Raw genomic sequence first — 20402 nt, 5'->3', positions numbered from 1 at the left:
ATTTAAATCCTTTCTAGATAAATTACTTGTTTTAAAAAAAAAAAATTAAGAGGAGTTGGGGTGGGGGAGGGGCCGGGGAGGGGAGGGAGAGGCAGGCTGGCTGAGTTTCTGGAACATTCTAAATGGAGACTCAGCACTAAGTAATCAAAATGGCTTTGCTTGCGTGGAGGCCGCATTAAAAGCCCTGTCTGCTAATTGAGGGGAGCGGCAGGGGCCGGGGGGCTGTGTGCCTCTCATTAGATGAACCTGAGGCTCTGCGTGTCGCCCTGGGCAGGCGACTCTACCTCCCCGGGCAGCCGGTGGAAGTGAAGGGCTCTTCATTACCTCACAGCGTGTCCTCCTAGCCAGCAACAATGCCCAGCCAGTGAGACACCTGTCCACCCCAGCCCGGCTCTCCGATCGCCCTGGAAGGCCTTTAGGTAACGGGTGATTGCAGACACTGGAAAGGAATGCGTGGCTGGACTCCTGGTCCAGTGCTCTTCCATTAGCCACAGCCATCATCAGACAACAGCCACAGGCAGGAAAGCCATTTACTAAAGGAAGCAAGGTGTGCACACACACACACACACAGACGCACACAGACACACACACACAGACACACACACAGACACACACACAGACACACACACACAGATCCACACACACAGACACACACAGACAGACACACACAGACACACACACAGACACACACACAGACACACACACAGACACACACACACAGACACACACACAGACACACAGACACACACACACACAGACACACACACAGGCACACACACAGACACACACACACAGACACACACACAGACACATAGACACACACACACAGACACATAGACACACACACACAGACACACACACAGACACACACACGACTGGTCTGCTTTTGCAAAAGTATCTCCTCATCTGGGAATACTTCATTTTTTTTTTTTAAATTGTGCCAGTCCTGGGCCTTGAACTCAGGGCCTGGGCGCTGTCCCTGAGCTCTTTCACTCAAGGTTGGTGCTCTACCACTTTGACCCACAGCACCACTTCTGCTTTTCTGGTGGTTCATGGGAGATGAGAGTCTCACGGACTTTCGGGTCCTGGCTGGCTTTGAACCACGATCCTTAGATCTCAGCCTCCTGAGTAGTTGGGATGACAGGTGTGAGCTAGTAGCACCCAGCTGGAATATTTTCTTAAGCAAGCAAAGCTCTGTTCAAGTAAGGTGCTAGTAATTATCCCAGTGCCCCGGATGAAAGCTCAGATCGCCGGTATATACCCGCATGCAGTGGCATAGTGCAACAGCACTTCTATTTTATATTCAACACACGTTTGTCGAACTACATTAGGTGTAAAATATAGAGATATTTATGTATTTATTTCTATTTATATATTCATATGCTTGTATTTGTGCTTATATATTTATATATTTGTATACTATATGACCATCACCATATCAACTATTAGTTCTTGATTAGTAATATGCTCATATTAAGTATGAATTTGTAGAGATATATGCTGTGAAAATATAGAAATATTCATACTTACATAATGTAGTTTTACATGAAACAGATTAAATACAAACATTATTTTAAATATTAATAATTACTAATATGTGAAGTGTATATTTTGTGGAAATATATGTTGTAGAAGATATAGAACTATTTGCTTACATAACATATTTATGTTATCTATTAACTATATTTTCTTAATTATTAAAATACTGATTATGAACAGATTAAGTATATTTTTATAGAAACGTGGTGTGTAAAATATAGAGACATTTATGTGTATACAATATAGTGATGGTCATCATTGCATCAAATGTTAATTATTAATTATTATGTTAAATAGATTGTAGAAACATGTGATGTGTAAAATATAGCACTCTTTATATTGCAAAAGGTTTACTTATGTTATATATTAAGTATAGTTATTTTATACAGTAGACACATCACCTTTTTAATGTGAAGAGTTATGAAATGTACAAAATTAGAACTATTAACTTCAAACATTCAGATGTCATCTAAATCTAAAGTTTTCTGCCTGTGTCGGGTGCTGATGGCTCACACCTGTCATCCAGCTACTCAGGAGGCTGAGATCTGAGGATCCCAGTTCAAAGCCAGACCAAGCAGGGAAGTGCATGAGACTCTGATCTCCAGTGAACCTCCAGAAAACCAGAAGTGGTGCTGGAGTGCAAAGTGGTAGAGCCCCAGCCTTGAGCAAAAAGAGCTCAGGGATGGCGCCCAGGTCCTAAGGATAAGCCTTAGGCGGGAAAAGAAAAGAAAATGAAAATAAAGCAATACATAGAGAAGTGTATTTCTGTCTCTATGAGTTTGCTCTGATGAGCGTGGCTGTTCAGAACACAGCTCTTCTGGTGTGTGCACCAGGCAGAGTGTTCTCAAAGGAGGGACAGTTCTAGAAACCAAAATGCCAGGTGGGTATCCATCCATTTCCTGAGATGCGTGCGCTCATTCCTAGCATGAAGAGTGCTCTCAATAATAGCTACAGTGGTTTTCTTCATTGTTGTTGTTGTTGAATTGTCTCCCCACCCTTCCATTGCCCCCCGAAAGCCAGGGGTACTGAGGAGTTGTGTGGAAATGAGTGTGGCTGGGACCCCGGGGTTTGCTCCAGGCTGAGCTGGGCTTCCTGTGGGGTTCCTATGGGCAGAGACCCCAGCTCAGGGTGATTCCCACCATGCTAACAGCCCGCCTGGCCGCACTGTTGGTGCGTTCGCGTCCCACAGCATCATCCAAACGGGTTCCACTGAACAGGGGACAAAAAATACGCTTTCCCTGACATTGACGCGACAGCTGGAAGCCACGGACAGAGCAAGACGAGGTATCAATAATCAGCCACTTACTGATTTTACTAACGCGGGTTTCTGTGAACACTCCCTGCCCTCTGTCCAAATCAGCTCAGAGCTAACGCTTTGTCCTTCATTCTGCAAACTTCTCCAATGACATAGAAATCCGGCTGCTTTACATAGTCCTTCCCTCCCTCCTTCTTTCCTTCCTTCTTTCCTTCCTTCCTTCCTTCCTTCCTTCCTTCCTTTCTTCCTTCCTTCCTTCCTTCCTTCCTTCCTTCCTTCCTTCCTTCCTTCCTTCCTTCCTTCCTTTTCTGTCTTTCATTTATTTATTTACTTATTTATTTATTCACTTATTTTACTTAGGCTTGAACTCCAGGCCTGGGCGCTGTCCCTGAGCTTTTGTGCTCAAGGCTGGTGCTCTACCACTGTGAGCCACAGCTCCACTTCTGGATTTTTGCTGGTTCACTGGAGAGAAGAGTCTCACAGACTTTCCTGCCCAGTCTGGGTTTGCACCATGATCCTGAGATCTCAGTTTCCTTAGTAGCTAGGATCACGGGTGCAAGCCACCAGCACACAGCTCTTACTATTAATATTTAGCAAGCCTATTACTACCAACTGTCATTAATAAATGCTTTAATATCTTGAAATCATAGGATTTGCTTCCCACAAGTTTAAATACCAGAAAATAACCAATGAATGCAGTAAATACTGTACATTCATAAATAAATAGTAAATATCATAACAAAATGTCAATACATGTACTGAAAACATTTTAGAATTCTGTACTCATAATAAGCTTATAAAACTGTTGCATATAGTTGAAAAAATAATGCTTCAGTAAGTTAAGTTTCCCCAAGCATAGAGTTTTCTTCTTTCATAGATCCAGTGATTAAATTCTATCTTCATGGTGATAGAACCACCAAGTATAAATAACATGGGTCTGTTTTGATTTTACTCTGTGTATTACTTTTTTGGGGGGTCAGTTTGGGGGCTTGAACTCAGGGCCTGGGCGTTGTCCCTGAGCTGCTTTTGCTCAAGGCTGGTGCTCTACCACTTGAGCCACAGCACCACTTCTGGTTTTCTGGTGGTTCATTGGAGATAAGAGTCTTATGGACTTTCCTGCCCTGGTTGGTTTTGAACCATGATCCTCAGGTCTCAGCCTCTTGAGTAGCTGGGATGACAGGTGTGAGCCACTGGCACCCAGCTTCTTTGTATTATTTTTTTAACCTGAAAATTGTCTGCTGCATTTGAAATATTCATTCCTACACTTAATCGCATAGAACAACATGGCCCTGTACTTTGCAAAATGCAAGTAGATGGTATTTAATAAATTGAAGTGTCCCTTATAATATGTTCCCTGAAGTACTGTAGCAATAATAATGTTTCATTATGAGCGCATTTTAAGTTAACTGCCGTGAACCATAAAAGGGCTGTGACTGTCTCTTTCAATGAAAGAAAATCCAGGACGGCAATGGAGACTTGTACGAACATGCGTGTGAGTTTGCACGCGCATGCACACACAGGCTCCCGAAACTCAATTAACAATGTAACCATGGTTTAACTGATTTAATAGATGTTTGATTACTTTGCACTTCACTTGTGAATAAAAGCTTCTGTTTTCATTGTTCATTGGTCATCCATTGGACAGCAAATAGCATGATCCCCTGTGATTCTACCATTTTGTCTGGTCTAAAAAAAAATGCTAGCCAGCTGCTGGTAGCTCACACCTGTAATCCTAGCTACTCAGGAGGCTGAGATGTGAACATTGTCATTCTCAAAGCCAGCCTGAGCAGGAAAATTTGTGAGGCTCTTATTTCCAATGAACCAGCAAAATGCCATAAGGAGAAGTATGGTTCAAATGGTAGAGCACTAGCCTTGAGCACAAAAGCTCAGGGACAGCCCTGACTTTACGCCCCAGGACCCTCACACACACACACACACACACACACACACACACACACACACACACACACACATCTAGTAACATTACTACTTGTGGAAATCTCCTTTGACTGTCTTTATGATGCTTAACGTGTTGTGTTGGTTTGTTTTCCACCAGACGATTTAGGAATGACTTTGATTTCTCAGTTGATGATAGGTTTCTTTTCTTTTCTTTTAGCACTGCAAGAAGTATATTACCTTCCGGACACCAGAAGCGGGAGAGATTGCCCTGGGAGGCAGAGCAGGTCAGGACATTTGAATGATTATTTGCCGATTGTTAATCTGCCATCATTTCTAAGCTCCTCAGATCTCTCGCCGCTCACTCATTGCTTCTGTGTGTTTACTGGGTAGACGCCATTTTGCTACTCACGCCTAGCACTAGAAGCCCAGTACTTGGGGATTCTAGTTATTTCCAAGTTATAGAATTGGATTTGGGGGGGAGAGGTATTGAAAAATCACTTGTATATGCATTCATTCATTCATTCATTCATGTGTGTTATTGAATGCAAGCCGAGACAACATTATGTCTGACTTTTCTTCTACATCGTTCTATTATTATTGTTGTTGTTGTTGTTATGATTTTCTTTCTTTTTGGTGGTACTGGGGGTTGCACCCGGGGCCTTGTTCTTGCTAGAGGTATTCTACCACTTGAGCTCTGCCTCCAGTTTTGTTCCTTGGTTGCTTCAGAGATGGAGTCCAATGCGTGTTTCTTCCCTGGGTTGGCCTCCAACGGCCATGCTCTAGAGTTTAGCCTCCTGGGTTGTTCGATGGCAGCCGGGAGCCACCAGTGCCTGGCAAGGCAACACGGACGTGATTGGAGCTAGATGATGCCAATCTTGTCCACCTGGGGGTTGGGCCCTCACCAAAGCCCCTCTTCCTCAGTGTGGTTGATTTGCCTTTGAAGGGGTGGGGCAGAACGTGACTCTTAAAGAAAACCCAGAAAGATCCATGATTCCTGTTTACCTTTAGCTACTCAGAGTGAAATCGGGAAGGATTCGCATCCCCCTTTTGGACAAGTTAAACAGACTGACTTTCTAGAAATCGCCACCCACATAATTGCTATCATATGACTCCTGGGAAGATTTGGAACAGAAACCCAACTTTGAAGAGCAGTGCCTTCCCTTGTGTCTGGTATTAGAAGAGTGCCAGGAAAGGGAGGCTCACACACACTCACACACACTCACACACACACACAGGTGCTTGGCACAGTTGCTTAGTGCTTTTCTCTCAAGAAGGAGCAGGGAGGGATCTTAACCGCTGCTGGTTTGTGGCATCAGTCTATTTGGCAAGCGAGTCAGGTCTGGCGGTGACTATCCAGGGGGGAATAAAAGCCATGGGGGGGGGGGCGGGGAGGAAGACATCAGCTTGAACTTCTGCCGGGTGGTTGGCACAAAGTCCCATCCCTCCAAGAGAAAGTTTTTCTGTTGCCCTTTGGTGAGGGGGTGTGGATGTCAGTCAAGTGATCCTGCAGGCCCAGAGAGAGAAAGAGTAGATTCTGGAGGAAGAGCTTACCCAATCATTCCAACCAATATGTGGCTAGAAGAAGCATTTATCCTTGTTTTTGGAGGGGCTTTGGGAAGGGAGATGGAGGAGGAAGAGGAGGGAAAGGGTTGTCTTTGGTTTTGTAAGCACCGTGATTAGTTTTCCTGTGTAAGCCTGACCCATCATATTTGAAATGCTGTCACTAGGAATCATTAGGAAGCGAAGTGTTGATAACATAGTCGAATACACAACATAATTCTGGCTCTTTTGCTGTCTGGATGAACTCCCAACATTAGAAATCAGAGTCAAACTGCCATCACTTTGCCTGTGCTAATAGACGCCCTGACATTAATAGTCAGAAGACAATTTTAATAATAATAAAAAAAATATCCGTAGTCCTGCTGAGTCGGGACTCCGAAGTGAAATAAGCAAGAAAAAAAAATAAAGAAGCTTTTGTTTTAAAAGTAATTATTTAGACTGTTCATCACAGGTAATTTGCTTTCTCCAAGAAGGCAAATGCTATCAGAATTTCAATAACGATTCAGTGGCACTTATCTAAAGAACGCGATATTATCATTTTTTTAAAAGAGTTAAAGTAATGCTTTTATTTTTTCTTCCTCCCTGACATACAACAATAAAGGCCAAATTGGATGGAGGTATCATGTGAATGCATTTTACAGTTAATATGAACATTTCTTAGGCGCTGTGTGTGAACAGGGTTATATTGGACAGATTGATGGGTATTTAACAGGATGTTGATCGAGTTTTGGGAGCAACAGACTTGAATTCTAAGGACAGATTAAAAGAGGAGGGGAAAAGAACAGCTTTTGATTTTCCCTCTTAGATCAGAAAGGAAATCACATTTCATTCTCTTTCCAAGTCTTGTAATAGAACCCTTGTACATAAACTACACTCATAGGATATAATGTCGGCCGGAAACCAAGTGCTGGTCTGTGGCTCCCGCCTGTCATCCTAGCTACTTGGGAGACTGAGATTGGAGGACCACAGTTCAAAGCCAGGAAAGTCTGTGAGACTCTTATCTCCAATGAAAGTAAAAGTGGCTCTGTGGCTCAACGTGGTAGAGCACTAGCCTTGAGCAAAAGAGCTCGGGACAGTGCCTAGGCCCAGAGTTCAAGCCCCACGACCACCACCACCAACAACAACAAGAAATAGAAGTAGAACCACAACCAGGCCAATGCCTTATGGTTCAAACTCTCATGCAGATAACTCTCTGCTAGAGGCCCCCATCGTAAGTTAACCACCAATAAAGGAAATGAATGCCAACGCAATTTGAGCAGCAACTCATGCCCCTGACTCTAGGAAACACTGGCTAGCTTTCCATGCAGATGGACGATAGGCATAAAAAGCAGTGAATTGTGGAGGACCCTGGAGCTTAAAGTAGGAGCAACCGTAGAATTATCTATGTGAAATGAAGTATTTTTTTTTAAAAAAAACATGGTGGAGGCCTTAGTTATATCTTCTGGGCTGCTGCCGTAGGCCTCTCCTGAAATCGCTCATAGTTCTTTGCTTCTCTGTGTTATCCTGTGGTTTCTGAGAAACATCTGTCCTGAAGTCCAGTGGTCTTTCTTCGAAGAAGTACAGTTGGTGAAAGCCATCTATATAGCATGGTCTAGAAGGTTACCGCATCCGCAAACACAACTGAGTTTCTCTCATTGCATCTGGGAATATATCTAGTACCATGGCAGAGTAGATCAGTGTGTGTGTGTGTGTGTGTGTGTGTGTGTGTGTGTGTGTGTGTGTGTGTGTGTGTGTGTGTGTGTGTGTGTGTGTATTTGACTTCCAAAATTCAGGATTTATGAAAGATCTCCTCTCAATATGTCTTAGAGAGAGAGAGAAAAAAGAATATATCCCTACACAATTTCGCACGTCTCCTAATCCCTAGCACTAGAAGTCGCTGTCCATCAGCAGAGAACCAGAGAGCCCTTCCCTCCCTAGTCAGAGTTTGTAGACAGAGCACAGAGAGGTTAAATTCCGCATCGTCTTCCAGATTTTAATAAGTGACAGAGCCAGGAAAACCATCCCCAGATTCCCTGATTCCCAGCCCAGATTCCTTCCCCCGATGGCAGGGTGCCCCGTGACACAAGAGCAGATTAGAACAAAATTAGAGATTTGTTGAAATGCACGCGCGTGCGGTGTCACACGCTCCGTTTGGTGGCGTTGGGTGGCTTCAGCGAAGCCGTTCTGTCTTCCTGTTTGAGGTCGGTGTTTTTTATTGGGGTGTGGGGGGAGAACATACTAAATATAATACTCTAGTTCATAAGAAATAGGATACACTAGCTCTCCTGCTCCTCTTTTGTCTCCGACAATCTGCCTGCGTTTTGTTTTCGAAGTCACCTTCTTTGGGATCATTGCATGCACACATTTCAGTTATGACTACCGCTCCCCCTCCCAGCCTCCTGCCCTCCCCCCTACCCCCCCCCCACATCTACCCCCACCAAGTGAGTAAGCTCTCTTCTGGCTAACAAAACCACGTTGGTTTTGCCAGTGTCCTCTTGACAGCAAGAATTCAATTGCCATCATTTGGCTTTAGCAGGAGTTAGAGTTTTGTCTCCAACAGAAACAGGAGCCAAGGTACTGTCTCCCTGCTTCTTCTGTGTTTTTTTTTTCTTCTAATTTTAGTTGGAACCCATTGGCATTGATCTTACCTAGACAGACTAGTGTTATTTCTACCCAGCGCAATCTGCTGGCTTGGGGCTGCATTCCAAGACACTCCTTTGAACTTCTTCCCTCCCTGACACATTGGGAAGGGTGAAAGTTGTCGTCCTTTTCCTGATGAACTGTCTCTCCTCGAGACCCCCCCCCCCCCCCCCAGCAAGACAGGGAAATTCTGACAGTCACTGGTTCCATCGATGGTTCCAAGATCATTGGCCCGTCGTGGTGTTGATACACAGTGGCATCGTTTCATTGTGGAATCTGAAGGGACAACTCCGACTTGTGGGGGTGCTAGGCTCTAGATCTTGAGGTGTGAAATCCTTTCCAGGAGGAGAAAGCGGTGTGGGACAGTATTGTTTACCTTTCTGGCCCTCAACTCTTGTATATGCATGCATGGCTGGGGGAGGCTGGGCTTGAACTCACGACCTCTGGTTCTTGTTTGGCTCTGAGGCTCAAGGATGATGTTGCCCGCCTCCCCCAAGCCGCAGCTCCACATCCAGCTTTTTGCTGTTTCCTTGGAGCTAAGGAAGGCTGGTGGACTTTCCTACTCAGGATGGCTTTGAACCATGAACCTCGGATCTCAGCCTCCTGAGTGGCTAGGATTATAGGAGTGAGCTACTGGGGGCGGGGGGTCAGGAAGCCCTCAGCTGTGTTGTTCTGGGGCAATTGTAGCCTAGTCCTGGTGTGGTCTCCAGTCTCTAAAGATTGGGCTGGAAACTCTCCTCACCTTAGACAGGGCGACCAGGCTTGGGCTATGGCTACGTCCCCCTAGCAGGAAGAACTGTTGGGATTCTCAGCATTCTGTCTGATAAAGCGAGGTCAACGCAGCCTCTCTTAACAGCTCTCTCTGTAATCTCCGTCCACACCCCATGTATCACAGGATTGTCTACAAGGCTGTCACCCCCTGCTTGAACCACCTATGAGAGATGGGCAAGAAAAGACCAAGCCAAAGAACAAAGCACTTGTGTTTACTTGTGTTTCGTATCCTACCCCTCCTTCCATCCTGTGGATTGTCTCCCCCCCCCACCCCCAGTTAAAGAATAAAGCCCTCCTCCCAGCATGGAACATGTCTATTTCCTGGGATTCTACTTCCCTCCATCAAAAGTACCCCCACCCCCACCCCCACCCCCCAAAATCCAACGGTTTCCATGATTATTTATAAACAGTGTTTGGGTTTTTCCCCCCCTATGGAAACCAGAGTTTCTGATTACTTCAGTGAGAAGGACTATAGAGAGATGAATACTTTCATGAATCAGACGAGGAGATGAGATCAGATGTCACCGTACTGGGTCTCAATGAGAAATAGAAAAGATACAGACATGGTCATGGGGCTGGCAGAAAATCCACCATGGAGTGGATTCATTTTCCCCATATCCAAAGACAGAAGATCTAAGGATGACCACACACACACACACACACACACACACACACACACACACACACACACACACACAGAGTTTTCCTGTAGATCCAGATCAATGAGCCTGCAGATGGGCTCATGAGTATAGGCTACATCAGCTGCAGAATACAGAGTCATCTGGGATTACAGGCGTGAGCTACAGCGCCCAGTAGGCTACACCTCTTACAGATGCCACCAGTTCCTAGGAGCCCAGTGGCTAGAGACCAGGCCTGATTTATCACAGATATTTTGGGGTGGGGGTGAGGGGGGGGGACACTGAAACTCAAATTGCAGACGCCACATGCTGTAGATCTGTCTAGAAACGCTTCACGATGATCTAAGCAGGAAAGAGAAGGGATACATTCACCCATGGACCCTAACCTGAGTTTTGTTTGTTGATGGTCTATCTTCTACATCAAAGAACTAAAAGTCCCTGTCCTTACTGAGTCCCGTCCCTCTCTTCACCAGAGGATGGTTGTTCACATTTAAACCAAAGCAAAAGGAGAAGCTCGTAGACTATGAAACGGCTGGATGAACCGATCAATGCTTTAAAAAAAAATAACTAAAGAAACTTTGGGTCTTCTTTCCCCCCCCCCCTAATTTACTTCATTGCTGTTTTAGACGTGATATACATCCAGGTTACCTTCACATACGGCAGATATTAAGTATACTTCCTTGGGCATAGTGTAACCTGTTCCCCGATCTCCCCCCCTCACAAGCTACAGAGTTCACCTCCGTAAGGCCCAGTGCATCTTTTCAGCCTCTTTTCCTTCCCCCAACACCCCCCCCCCCGCAGATGGGCTCATGAGTATAGGCTACATCAGCTGCAGAATACAGAGTCATCAGAAAGGGAATGAAAACCCAGCTTAAGAGAGAAGACCTTTGTGTCCATGTCTTTGGAGTTCGTTTCATTATGTTTATTATTTTATATGCACGGGCAAAAGCACTTTGGTAGCACACCTTTGTGATTCTCTCCTAACACTGTCCCCCTTGGGTCCCACGGTATGTGAGCAGCTAGAATTTTCCGTCTTTGGCCACGTCCCATGGCACAGAAACTAAACTTCTCCAATGCTCCCACTTGCTCCGAGAAGAAAATGCCGTCCTGTGCCTGGAGTGTCTTCCAGGGAATTCATGACAATGGAGTGGGAATTCACCAACTCAAGACTAACTCGGCTCCTTCTCCAACAGCGTTGATCCAGACGCCTCGCTGTGAATATGAGTTTCAGTGTAATACCGCCTGGGTCGAAATGGATTCCGCTGCTTTGTAAGGATGATGCCCTTCGCAGCCAAATCCAAACCAAATAAAGTTTTATTTCCTGGCCTCCTGCAATTGGGGCTTTGAGAGCTGTTATGAGCTCTTTAGGGTTTTCTCCCCGGTAGTGTGTGGAAATATTCCGAGATAAAACCTTTACACAAGTTGTTTTCTAACCAGTTGAAGAGGTTGGCCATTTTCTTTTTTTTTTTTTAATTAAGAAGAGTTAACTGACATTGAAAATTAACCAAGTTTTGCATATTCTTGTGGAGATTTGATTTAATTTCAGAAGAGAAGATTTGGGTAGTGAGTATAGGCCAGACAGAGATATTATATATATATATATATATACACACACACATATATGTATATATAATGTATAACATATGTAATATATAGTATATAGTACATATACTATATATTATATTATATATTATTTACATATTATACATTATTATATATGTTATACATTATATTTATATAATGTAAATATGTAATAAATAATGTGTAACATTATATAAAACATACATACATAATGTATATACTATCTATCATTTTATATGGTGTATAATGCATATTATAGTATATATATTTGTAATGTGTAATATATATGCTGAGACAGGGCTTGATTTAGGGCCTGGGCACACTTTCAGCCTTTTTGCTTAAGCTGGTACTCTACCACTTGAACCACATCTCCACTTTGACTTTGTGTTTTTTTCCTTTTCTTTCTTTTTTGGGGGGAGGGGGTGATAAATTGGAATTCAGAGTCTTCTGCTTGGGCTGGCTTTGAACCGTGATCCTCAGATCTCAGCCTTCTGAGCAGCTAGGATGACAGGCGGGAGCCACCAGCGCCCAGCTTGAGGAATTATTTTTGTTTCTAACTAGGCAGATGTAATGAGTTTGTTTCTTTCCATGTTCAGTACCGAAATTTCCTGAAGACTTTCATAGACACCAAACTATCTACATGACACAAATAATACTAAAATCTGTTTGCTCTTATTATATGACTATCTTACATGATGAAATTGTCTGGCTCTAAATTAGCTGAATAAATGCCTTAGCTTCTCTATTATTTGTTTACTGAAATCATGACCTTACAATACTCCTAAGGCATTTTTAGCAACAGAAAGTGAGCTAAATTTCGCTGTAAATGGCATTTTACGAGCAATGAATGGATTTTTAAAATGGTGACTTTACTTCCTTTAGATGACTTCATAGAGAGTTTTTTAAAATATATATCATTATTTTACAATTCATGATCTGATCCTTTGAATTCTTTTGGTAGGTTTGCTTTTTTTTTTGTAAAAGTAATTGTTTTTAGGTTACGATTCATGTTTTGTGTCTTAGACAAAAGGATCACTTAATTCTTTTTTTTTAATCCTGCATAACACAGTACCAGAATGTTCTGTGCCCATTTCTAATGCGCAGGCCTTTGGTTTAACTGAATCTCGACACCCAAATTTCCCATCTCTGCTCTTTCTTTGTGGACCAGGAACTCGTATAGATGACCAAAGGGATTCCTAAAAGGTAATCGTATTGATTAATTCAATTTCTGGGTCGAGCTGAAGGTTGTAAGTTGGATATCACTCATAGAAATTGAATACAAAGGGAAAAATCTTTTTAAGTTCCTTTTTTTCTGTTGTTTCAGTGTATTGAATGATTTATGCTGAACTCCTAAAAGCTTTCTAACCTAACAGAGCTTCAATAAACTTCTAATGGAGTTCTGAATGGCAGTTCTATTTTCGTGGTTCATCCACTCAGTGGGAAATCTTCTGCCGATAGGGTGAAGCTTTGTTTTATTTTTTTGTGTGTGAGAAATCTCACAGACCAAGGTTGGAATCTTTGTGTGGAGAGAGTTCTAGTATAACGTAATATTCCTATCTTGACACATAAACCACTCACATATTCTGACCTATTTTATTTATGTTGTTTCTGGGGCTTGAACTCAGACCCTGAGTTTGTTTGATTTTGTTTTTCTCCCTTCAAAGCTGGTCCTCTACCGCTTGAACCACACCTCCACTTCGGGCTTTTTGCTGGTTAATTGGAGAATCTCAGGGCTTTCCTTTTTGATTCAGTCTGGCGTGGAAGTGCCATCCTCCAATCTCAGCCTCCTCAGTAGCTAGGGAACCCCTAATTCCAGGCAAAGTGTATATTTCTTATGTCAATACATTTAACCAAACTCAGGTTTTCTGTTTATTTTTCTGTGTGCCCATCCTGGAAAGTGATCTCTAAACCTCGCACTCTTGTTTGGTTTTGTCATTCACGCCTGGTGCTTCACTACTTGAGCTAAAAGGGCTCCTTCCAGCTTTGGGCTACTAAGTGGGAACTAAGCATCTTGGAGATTTTTCTACCCAGGCTTGGCTTCAATCTGTGACCCTCTGATTTCTGCTAGGATTTCAGGCGTGGTTCCATACTACGTTTTTATCCTCAGTAGATTTATATGGCTATCTGCAAGTAGCATGGCTCTTTAATTCTTCTCTGTTCCCTGGTTGGGGATTTCATCAGATAATTGTGTTTCTAAATACAGAAGACAATTTATCCACAGCCCCTTACCCCCAACAGAGTATAATACAGTGGCTTTTACACAATTGATGCTAAATTAATGGTTGTAGGGAACGGTGACCAAAGAATATACATTTAAGCAGAGGGGGAAAAAATGTGCCATTTGATTTTGATACAGGTTCAATGACAAAGATGTCATTTAAAGAAAGTTCCTTGTGTTGTGAAATAGAACGGTTTTATTCTCATCCAGTTCGATGGAAACGAAGCCCTGCCACTTTTATATAGTTTTATTTATAATTGTGAACATACAAAGCCACAGGAGTCCATCAATCAGCTGGGAGATGAGGGCCGCACAGAATTATTTCTGTAGGTGGCCAATTTTTTTCAATCAAGGACAGCTGAAAGGTCATGATTAAAACAGTTATTTCTCTGAAATGGTAAGTAACGGTTAGTGATTGTTTTGCACAAAGATGTCAAAACTCTTTTTTCCCCCCTCTCTCTTTTCCTCTTCCCCTTGGAATAAAAGAAAATTATAAGTTCTGGCAAATGTTGGCGGTATTCCAAATTTCACTTGTACTCTGGTAATGTATTTTAATTGCTGTACTTGAGTCAGTTTCTTAAAAAATATAAATATAAATATGCGTGTGCGTGTACGGCAAAAAATAAATTGGTGTGATAGTAAGGCTATATGAATTGAACAAGAACCAGCTAACGATTCCCAAGGACCTGCATATTTATAACTCAAGAATAGGCAAAAGTCAAATTTCATCAGTTTTGCACAAGGCATATTAGAGAGAAGCTATGATAGGGGACAGAAAACAGGATAAGATGGTATGTGCAGAGAAGATGCCAGTAGAAAATTGCTGGTGTGTGTGTGTGTGTGTGTGTGTGTGTGTGTGTGTGCGCGCGCGCACATGCACATGTGTGTGTGCTTTTGTGTTTGAATAAAGACGTAGGATTGTAACTGCTTGACATTGCCCAGGGATCCTGTTCCCAGACATGCTGACTGTCTGGCCTGCAATATGTCTCATCTCTACTACAGCCCAACATCCTGCTATCTACCACTTTGAAGGTGCCCTTTGACCTGTGAACCAAAACCTCCCAAAGTTCACATGGACTTGGTTAAAAATGGAGTTAAAAACGGAGGACTAGCCCAGCACCAGTGGCTCACGCCTGTCATCCCAGCGACTCAGGAGGCTGAGATCTGAGAATCACGGTTCAAAGTCAGCCCTGGGCAGGAAAGTCTATGAGACTCTTATCACCCGTGAACCACCAGAAAACCAGAAGTGGCGCTGTGGCTCAAAGTGGTAGAGCGCTAGTCTTGAGTGAAAGAGCTCAGGGACAGCGCCTGGGCCCTGAGTTCAAGCCCCATGATTGACAAAGCAAAATAAAACCAAAAAGAAAGAAACCCCAGAGGACCAGAAAGCTTAAATCTGTTTCTTTAGAGAAACAAAGAATGCACTCACTAGAAAGTTTCTCCTGTAGATGTTTAAGTTACATTGTTTATGGTTATGGGGCCTCAACTCTGGGCCTGGGCGCTGTCCCTCGGCTCTTCCGCTCAAGCCTAGCGCTCTACCACTTGAGCCACAGCGCCACTTCTGGCTTTTTCTGCTTATGTGGTGCTGAGGAATCGAACCCAGGGCCTCATGCGTACAAGGCAAGCGCTCTACCACTGAGCCACCTTCCCAGCCCTAACTTTTATTGTTTTATGAGGACCAGGAGTCACAGGCAGATCAAATCTTCCTGCAAGTTCTCTAGGTGATGCTTTATTCTGTGTCAAGATCCATCCTAGGCCCTGGGTAGGGACAGAGGGCCTGCTCCTATGGTGTGGGCATCATCTTTTAAATGAGATGCGTACATGATTTGTAGTTATTAAAGATTCCAGGGGACCTTCATCTTCAGATGTATTTGAGCTACTGTAGCCTGGTCAGATTCCAAAACTCGTTTCCTAGGGGCTTCCTGCAGATTCTGGTTTTGTTTGTTTGTTTGGGGCTTTTTATTGTTGTGGTTGCTTGGATATAAGGATCTCTGGTAGTTTTGTGTGCGTGCGCGCGCGTGCGTGTGTGTGTATGTGTGTGTGTGTGTGTGTGTGTGTGTGTGTGTGTGTATTCTACTTTAGGCTTAAGTTGTGGTATGCTTGTGATCTTTAGAACAGAAGTGAAAAGCTTTGTGAGATGTATAGTATTTGGGGCTGTATATTATTCACGTAGTAGTCTTTATGTCTATGTTTGAGTCTAATTTTCTAGTCTCTGACACGTATAAAGAGTGAATGAGGGCTGGGAAGGTGGCTCAGTAGGTAGAGTGTTTACTTTGCATGTGTGAAGCCCTAGGTTCGATTCCTCAGTACCACAGACACAGAAAAAAACGGGAGTGGTGCTGTGGGTCAAGTGGTAGAGAGCTAGCTTTGTGCAAAAGATGCTCAGGGACAGTGTCCAGGCCCTGAGTTCAAGCCCCAGGATGGGCAAAAAAAAGAAAAAAGAAATAGTAAATGTTTAATTTATCATGTCCAAAAGTAATTTTTTTTGTCTTTCACCATGCATTATGTTATAGAATTACAGAACATTCTAGTTACTACAGAAGGGGGAAACCATGGGACCATGGCTTACTTCACTTAATACAATTTTTTCCAAGTCTTTCCATTTCCTAACAAATGGGGCAATGTCATTCTTTCTGATGGAGGCATAGAATTCCATTGTGTATATAGACCACATTTTCTCGATCCATTCATCTACTGAGGGGCATCTGGGTTGGTTCCGTATCTTAGCTATGGTAAATGATGCGGTAATGAACTTGGTTCTAAACATTCACCCAGTGAGACCAAAGATGGATACTCTTAGGAGAAGCTCCATAGCTTTGTGCATGTGATCATCTCAAATGACGTTCATCAAAGCGAGCCCCAAGAAATGGAAACCAGGTTTTTTTTATTTTATTTACTTCTGTCACTGTTCTTGTTTTTTTTTTTTTTTTTTTTTTTTTTTAGTTTCTGTATCTTTTGTCTCCTGGGTGGGTTTCTCTGTCTCTGGGAGGGTGAGGGGGGGTGTAGAAATGGGGGGACAGAGGGGGAAACCAAGGCAGCCGTGGTCCTCACTGGACACCAGGTGGAGAATGAACTCTACCATGCATGGATGGGGATGGGAGGGACACACTGGGGGAGAGAGCGAGGGAAGGGGGGACAGGGTCCCCAGAGAAACGCGCTCACGACCCAACGGATGGAACGGTCACCCTCTGTCCATCACCTTTATCATAAAGAAAAAGAAACAAGTCTTAAAAATAAAGAGTAACTAAGGAAGTCAAGGATGCAGGGATGAATGTTTTCTTTCACGTGAAAGTTAGGTGCAAATTGTGTATATATATATATATATATATATATATATATATATATATATATATATATATATGGTCATGCACATTTATACACAGACATACTAACTAAGGCATGGTAGGTGATGGGAGAATGCAAAGGTGTGGGTCCTTGGAACAGCTTATGTAGAATTTAACCACACAAACGCCAAGAAGATGGAACTTGTGGTGTTGGGATGAGGGCCAAGAAGAGAGGGGTAAAGAGTCGAGGAAGGCCAGCAAGTGCAGTCTTCATATTCAGTGTACTGTGTACAGAGAGCTGGAGAGCTGAGCGCAGGGCTGGTGTGGAGAAAGACGGCGGAGGGGGGGGAATGAGGCCCTGAATGGCAACCCAACAACTCCAAGATAACACCCCCCAAAAGAATAAGGAAGAAAATTTAAACCATGGATAAAGAAAGTTTACCAGCGAATGTTGAAGAGAAACAAAAAAAAAAAACCAGAATCAGAGGAGAGTGAATGAGAAGCTAGCCACGCCCCAGTGGCTTCGGAGTCTCAGCCTAGCTGCTCAGGAGATGGAGACAGGGGGAGGGTGGTTCGAATCCAGACGGGGCAGAGAAGTCTGTGGGACTCTTAGGTTCAATTAAGCAGTGAAAGGCTGGGAGTAGAGACGTGGCTCGAGCGGTTGAGCATCAAGGATGAATGAATGAAAGAAGTCAAGTAAGAGGGTAAAGAGTCCCAGTACTCACACACACACACACACACACACACACACACACACACACACACACACACACACAGAGGAAATAAACAATAAGCAATTGCTGGGCTTGGGGATGAATGCTAGGAGTCTCTGTGGCGTGTGAGTTCATTTGTAATTAAATCCCTGGTAAGTTTCCCTTGGAACCCACCGGCGATGTGGTTCGTTTCCATGTGGAATGTCAATCTCTTTTTTTCCTCCTTGATGAGCACTTTTGACTTGGATTTGTGAGGCAGAAGGCGAGATCTCTGACTTTAAGAGCAATATTTTGATATGTCATCAGTGTGGATGGCTATGTTTTGAGTTTGCTCCTTCGCTCAGGAGCAATTCTATTTTTTGTCATCTACGGAGAGAGAAAATGCAATCGAGTCAATATGTATTGGATGTCAACCATGCTTAAAAACAACGAAAAAAAAAAGAGAAAAACCTAGCACTTGGTGTACTCTTCTCAAAAACACCTTACCTAAAGCCCAAGAACAAAACCCCCTTCCCACCCCTACCACCAAAACTTCACGCTATCAAGTGTTTGCCGGCTATGATACCGCTTCTGGGTTGAAAGTGATGCTTTGAGATAGCACAAAAAAGTAGAATAAATAAATAAAAATCAAGACCTAAAACAGCCAACAAGGAAGTGTCATTTTGGGGGGTTCTTATTGTTATTTTATTTATGCAACAAGAGAAACGATTGAGCAAACTCAGAAAGTAATTTAGTTCCTGCACACAAGCATACATTTCATTTTATTAATGTTAAAAGCAGCATGGTGCGGGCAAAACATAAAGCTCGTGACTCAGAAGGTTGCTTGTTCATGTTGGCTGTAACAAACTCAATGCTTTCCAAATCGCCGCGTGGCTGCACCTTCCTGGTCTCGGTCTTTTTTCATGGATGATTCCTGATAGATTTCACCTCCCTAGCTAAACAGTTTTAGCTAACAGCAGACAAACGTTTTACTTGGGAAGATACCTACGAGACAGCAATAGAGCACTCGTAACTTCATCATCATTAAGATTGTCTTTCCAGAAAAATCTGTAGCTAGGAATGGACGCTTCCCAGATTTGGGGGCGTCTAGAGATTCAAACACCAAAGGAAATAGAGATTGTCCTTCATGGCTGCCAGTTGCATGGCCTTGGACATCTGTGAGACTTAGCTGTCCCAAGAAGCTCAGTCCTCTATCACAAATAAAACCTGACAACAGCCAGGTCTAGTCGAGTCCGCCTGTAGTCCCAGCAGCAGAGCTGGGAAGGCAGAGGTAAGAGCAGCATACCACCAACCAGCCAACCACCCCAGGGCAATGATGTAAGACTCTGAAAAAGAGCAAAACTCAAGAGGAGTCAGAGTGTGTGTCAAGGGACAGAGTCCCGGCCCTGCGAAGGCCAAGCCCCGAGCTCAAACCCGAGAATTCCAAAGGTACGTCATAAAAAATACATTTTTGATTCATTGACTTGGTTGTTTGAGAAAGGTGGTCTTCAGAGGGATTACATGACCCACGTCAGGAATTGAGTACACTTCCTTCCATGCCGAAATGCAGGAGTCAAGTCCCAGAGGATAAGAACACACACTCAGTCAGTAAGAGAGGAAATCATGAACGTTACTGAAGAACCAGGATCCTGGCTTCTTCGGAGAATGTAACTCTCCTGAGGTATTGATGGAATCAGTAACCGATTGGCCTTCTGATCGCCTGCTCTTCCTCTCATGACACAGATCATGTGTCAAGTTTGAAGTTTGATTGAGGAAGCATGGGATAGCTCAAAATTCTCTAGAAAACACTGGAGACCCTGCCCGTACTATGGTTCTGGATCCGTGTGTGTGGTGGGTAGAATGGGAAGAGTATTTGAATTACCTCCCAATAATGGCTTGAGATGTGTATCCTGAATTCCACAGAATTTCTTGCTTATTTTAAGAAATGCAGTATTAGCTCTAAACACTTATACAAAGAGGCTTCAGTCCAACATGTCACTTTATGAATACAATACCTATATATCTATTATATATACTATATAACATGCATTAAGTTATATATGTTATAAGACAAATACATATAAAGTCTATGTCACTATATAAAAACATACATATCATATAAAAGATATAAAGATATAACATATCTGATATCATATCATATATCATATCATACATATGATATCAAATATCATATTTCATATATTTATATCATATATAAGACATCTTATACATGATATATAAGATACAATATATATGATATATTGATATATATCACTATATGATGTATTTCTTTATATAAGATATATATGCCTTTATATATATAATGAAATATCTGTTATATATATCATT

General features: G+C 42.9%; 1 protein-coding gene across 4 annotated transcripts in view; it reads left to right on the top strand.

Annotated features, from left to right (window-relative positions):
* The window catches only part of Sox5 (SRY-box transcription factor 5), an 857426-nt gene that overhangs the window by 253301 nt on the left and 583723 nt on the right, over nucleotides 1-20402 (top strand). For all 4 annotated transcript variants that reach the window (XM_070011779.1, XM_070011777.1, XM_070011776.1 and 1 more), the window contains one exon: nucleotides 4911-4977. In XM_070011779.1, coding sequence (XP_069867880.1) covers nucleotides 4911-4977 — 67 coding nt within the window. The remainder of the gene's footprint in view (nucleotides 1-4910; nucleotides 4978-20402) is intronic.

This window comes from Dipodomys merriami, unplaced genomic scaffold (assembly GCF_024711535.1).
Source record: "Dipodomys merriami isolate MVZ:Mamm:240054 unplaced genomic scaffold, mDipMer1.0.p SCAF_84, whole genome shotgun sequence".
Taxonomy (NCBI): Eukaryota; Metazoa; Chordata; class Mammalia; order Rodentia; family Heteromyidae; genus Dipodomys; species Dipodomys merriami.
The sequence above is the reverse complement of the archived record's forward strand: the minus strand, read 5'-3'. Positions and strand labels throughout refer to the sequence as shown.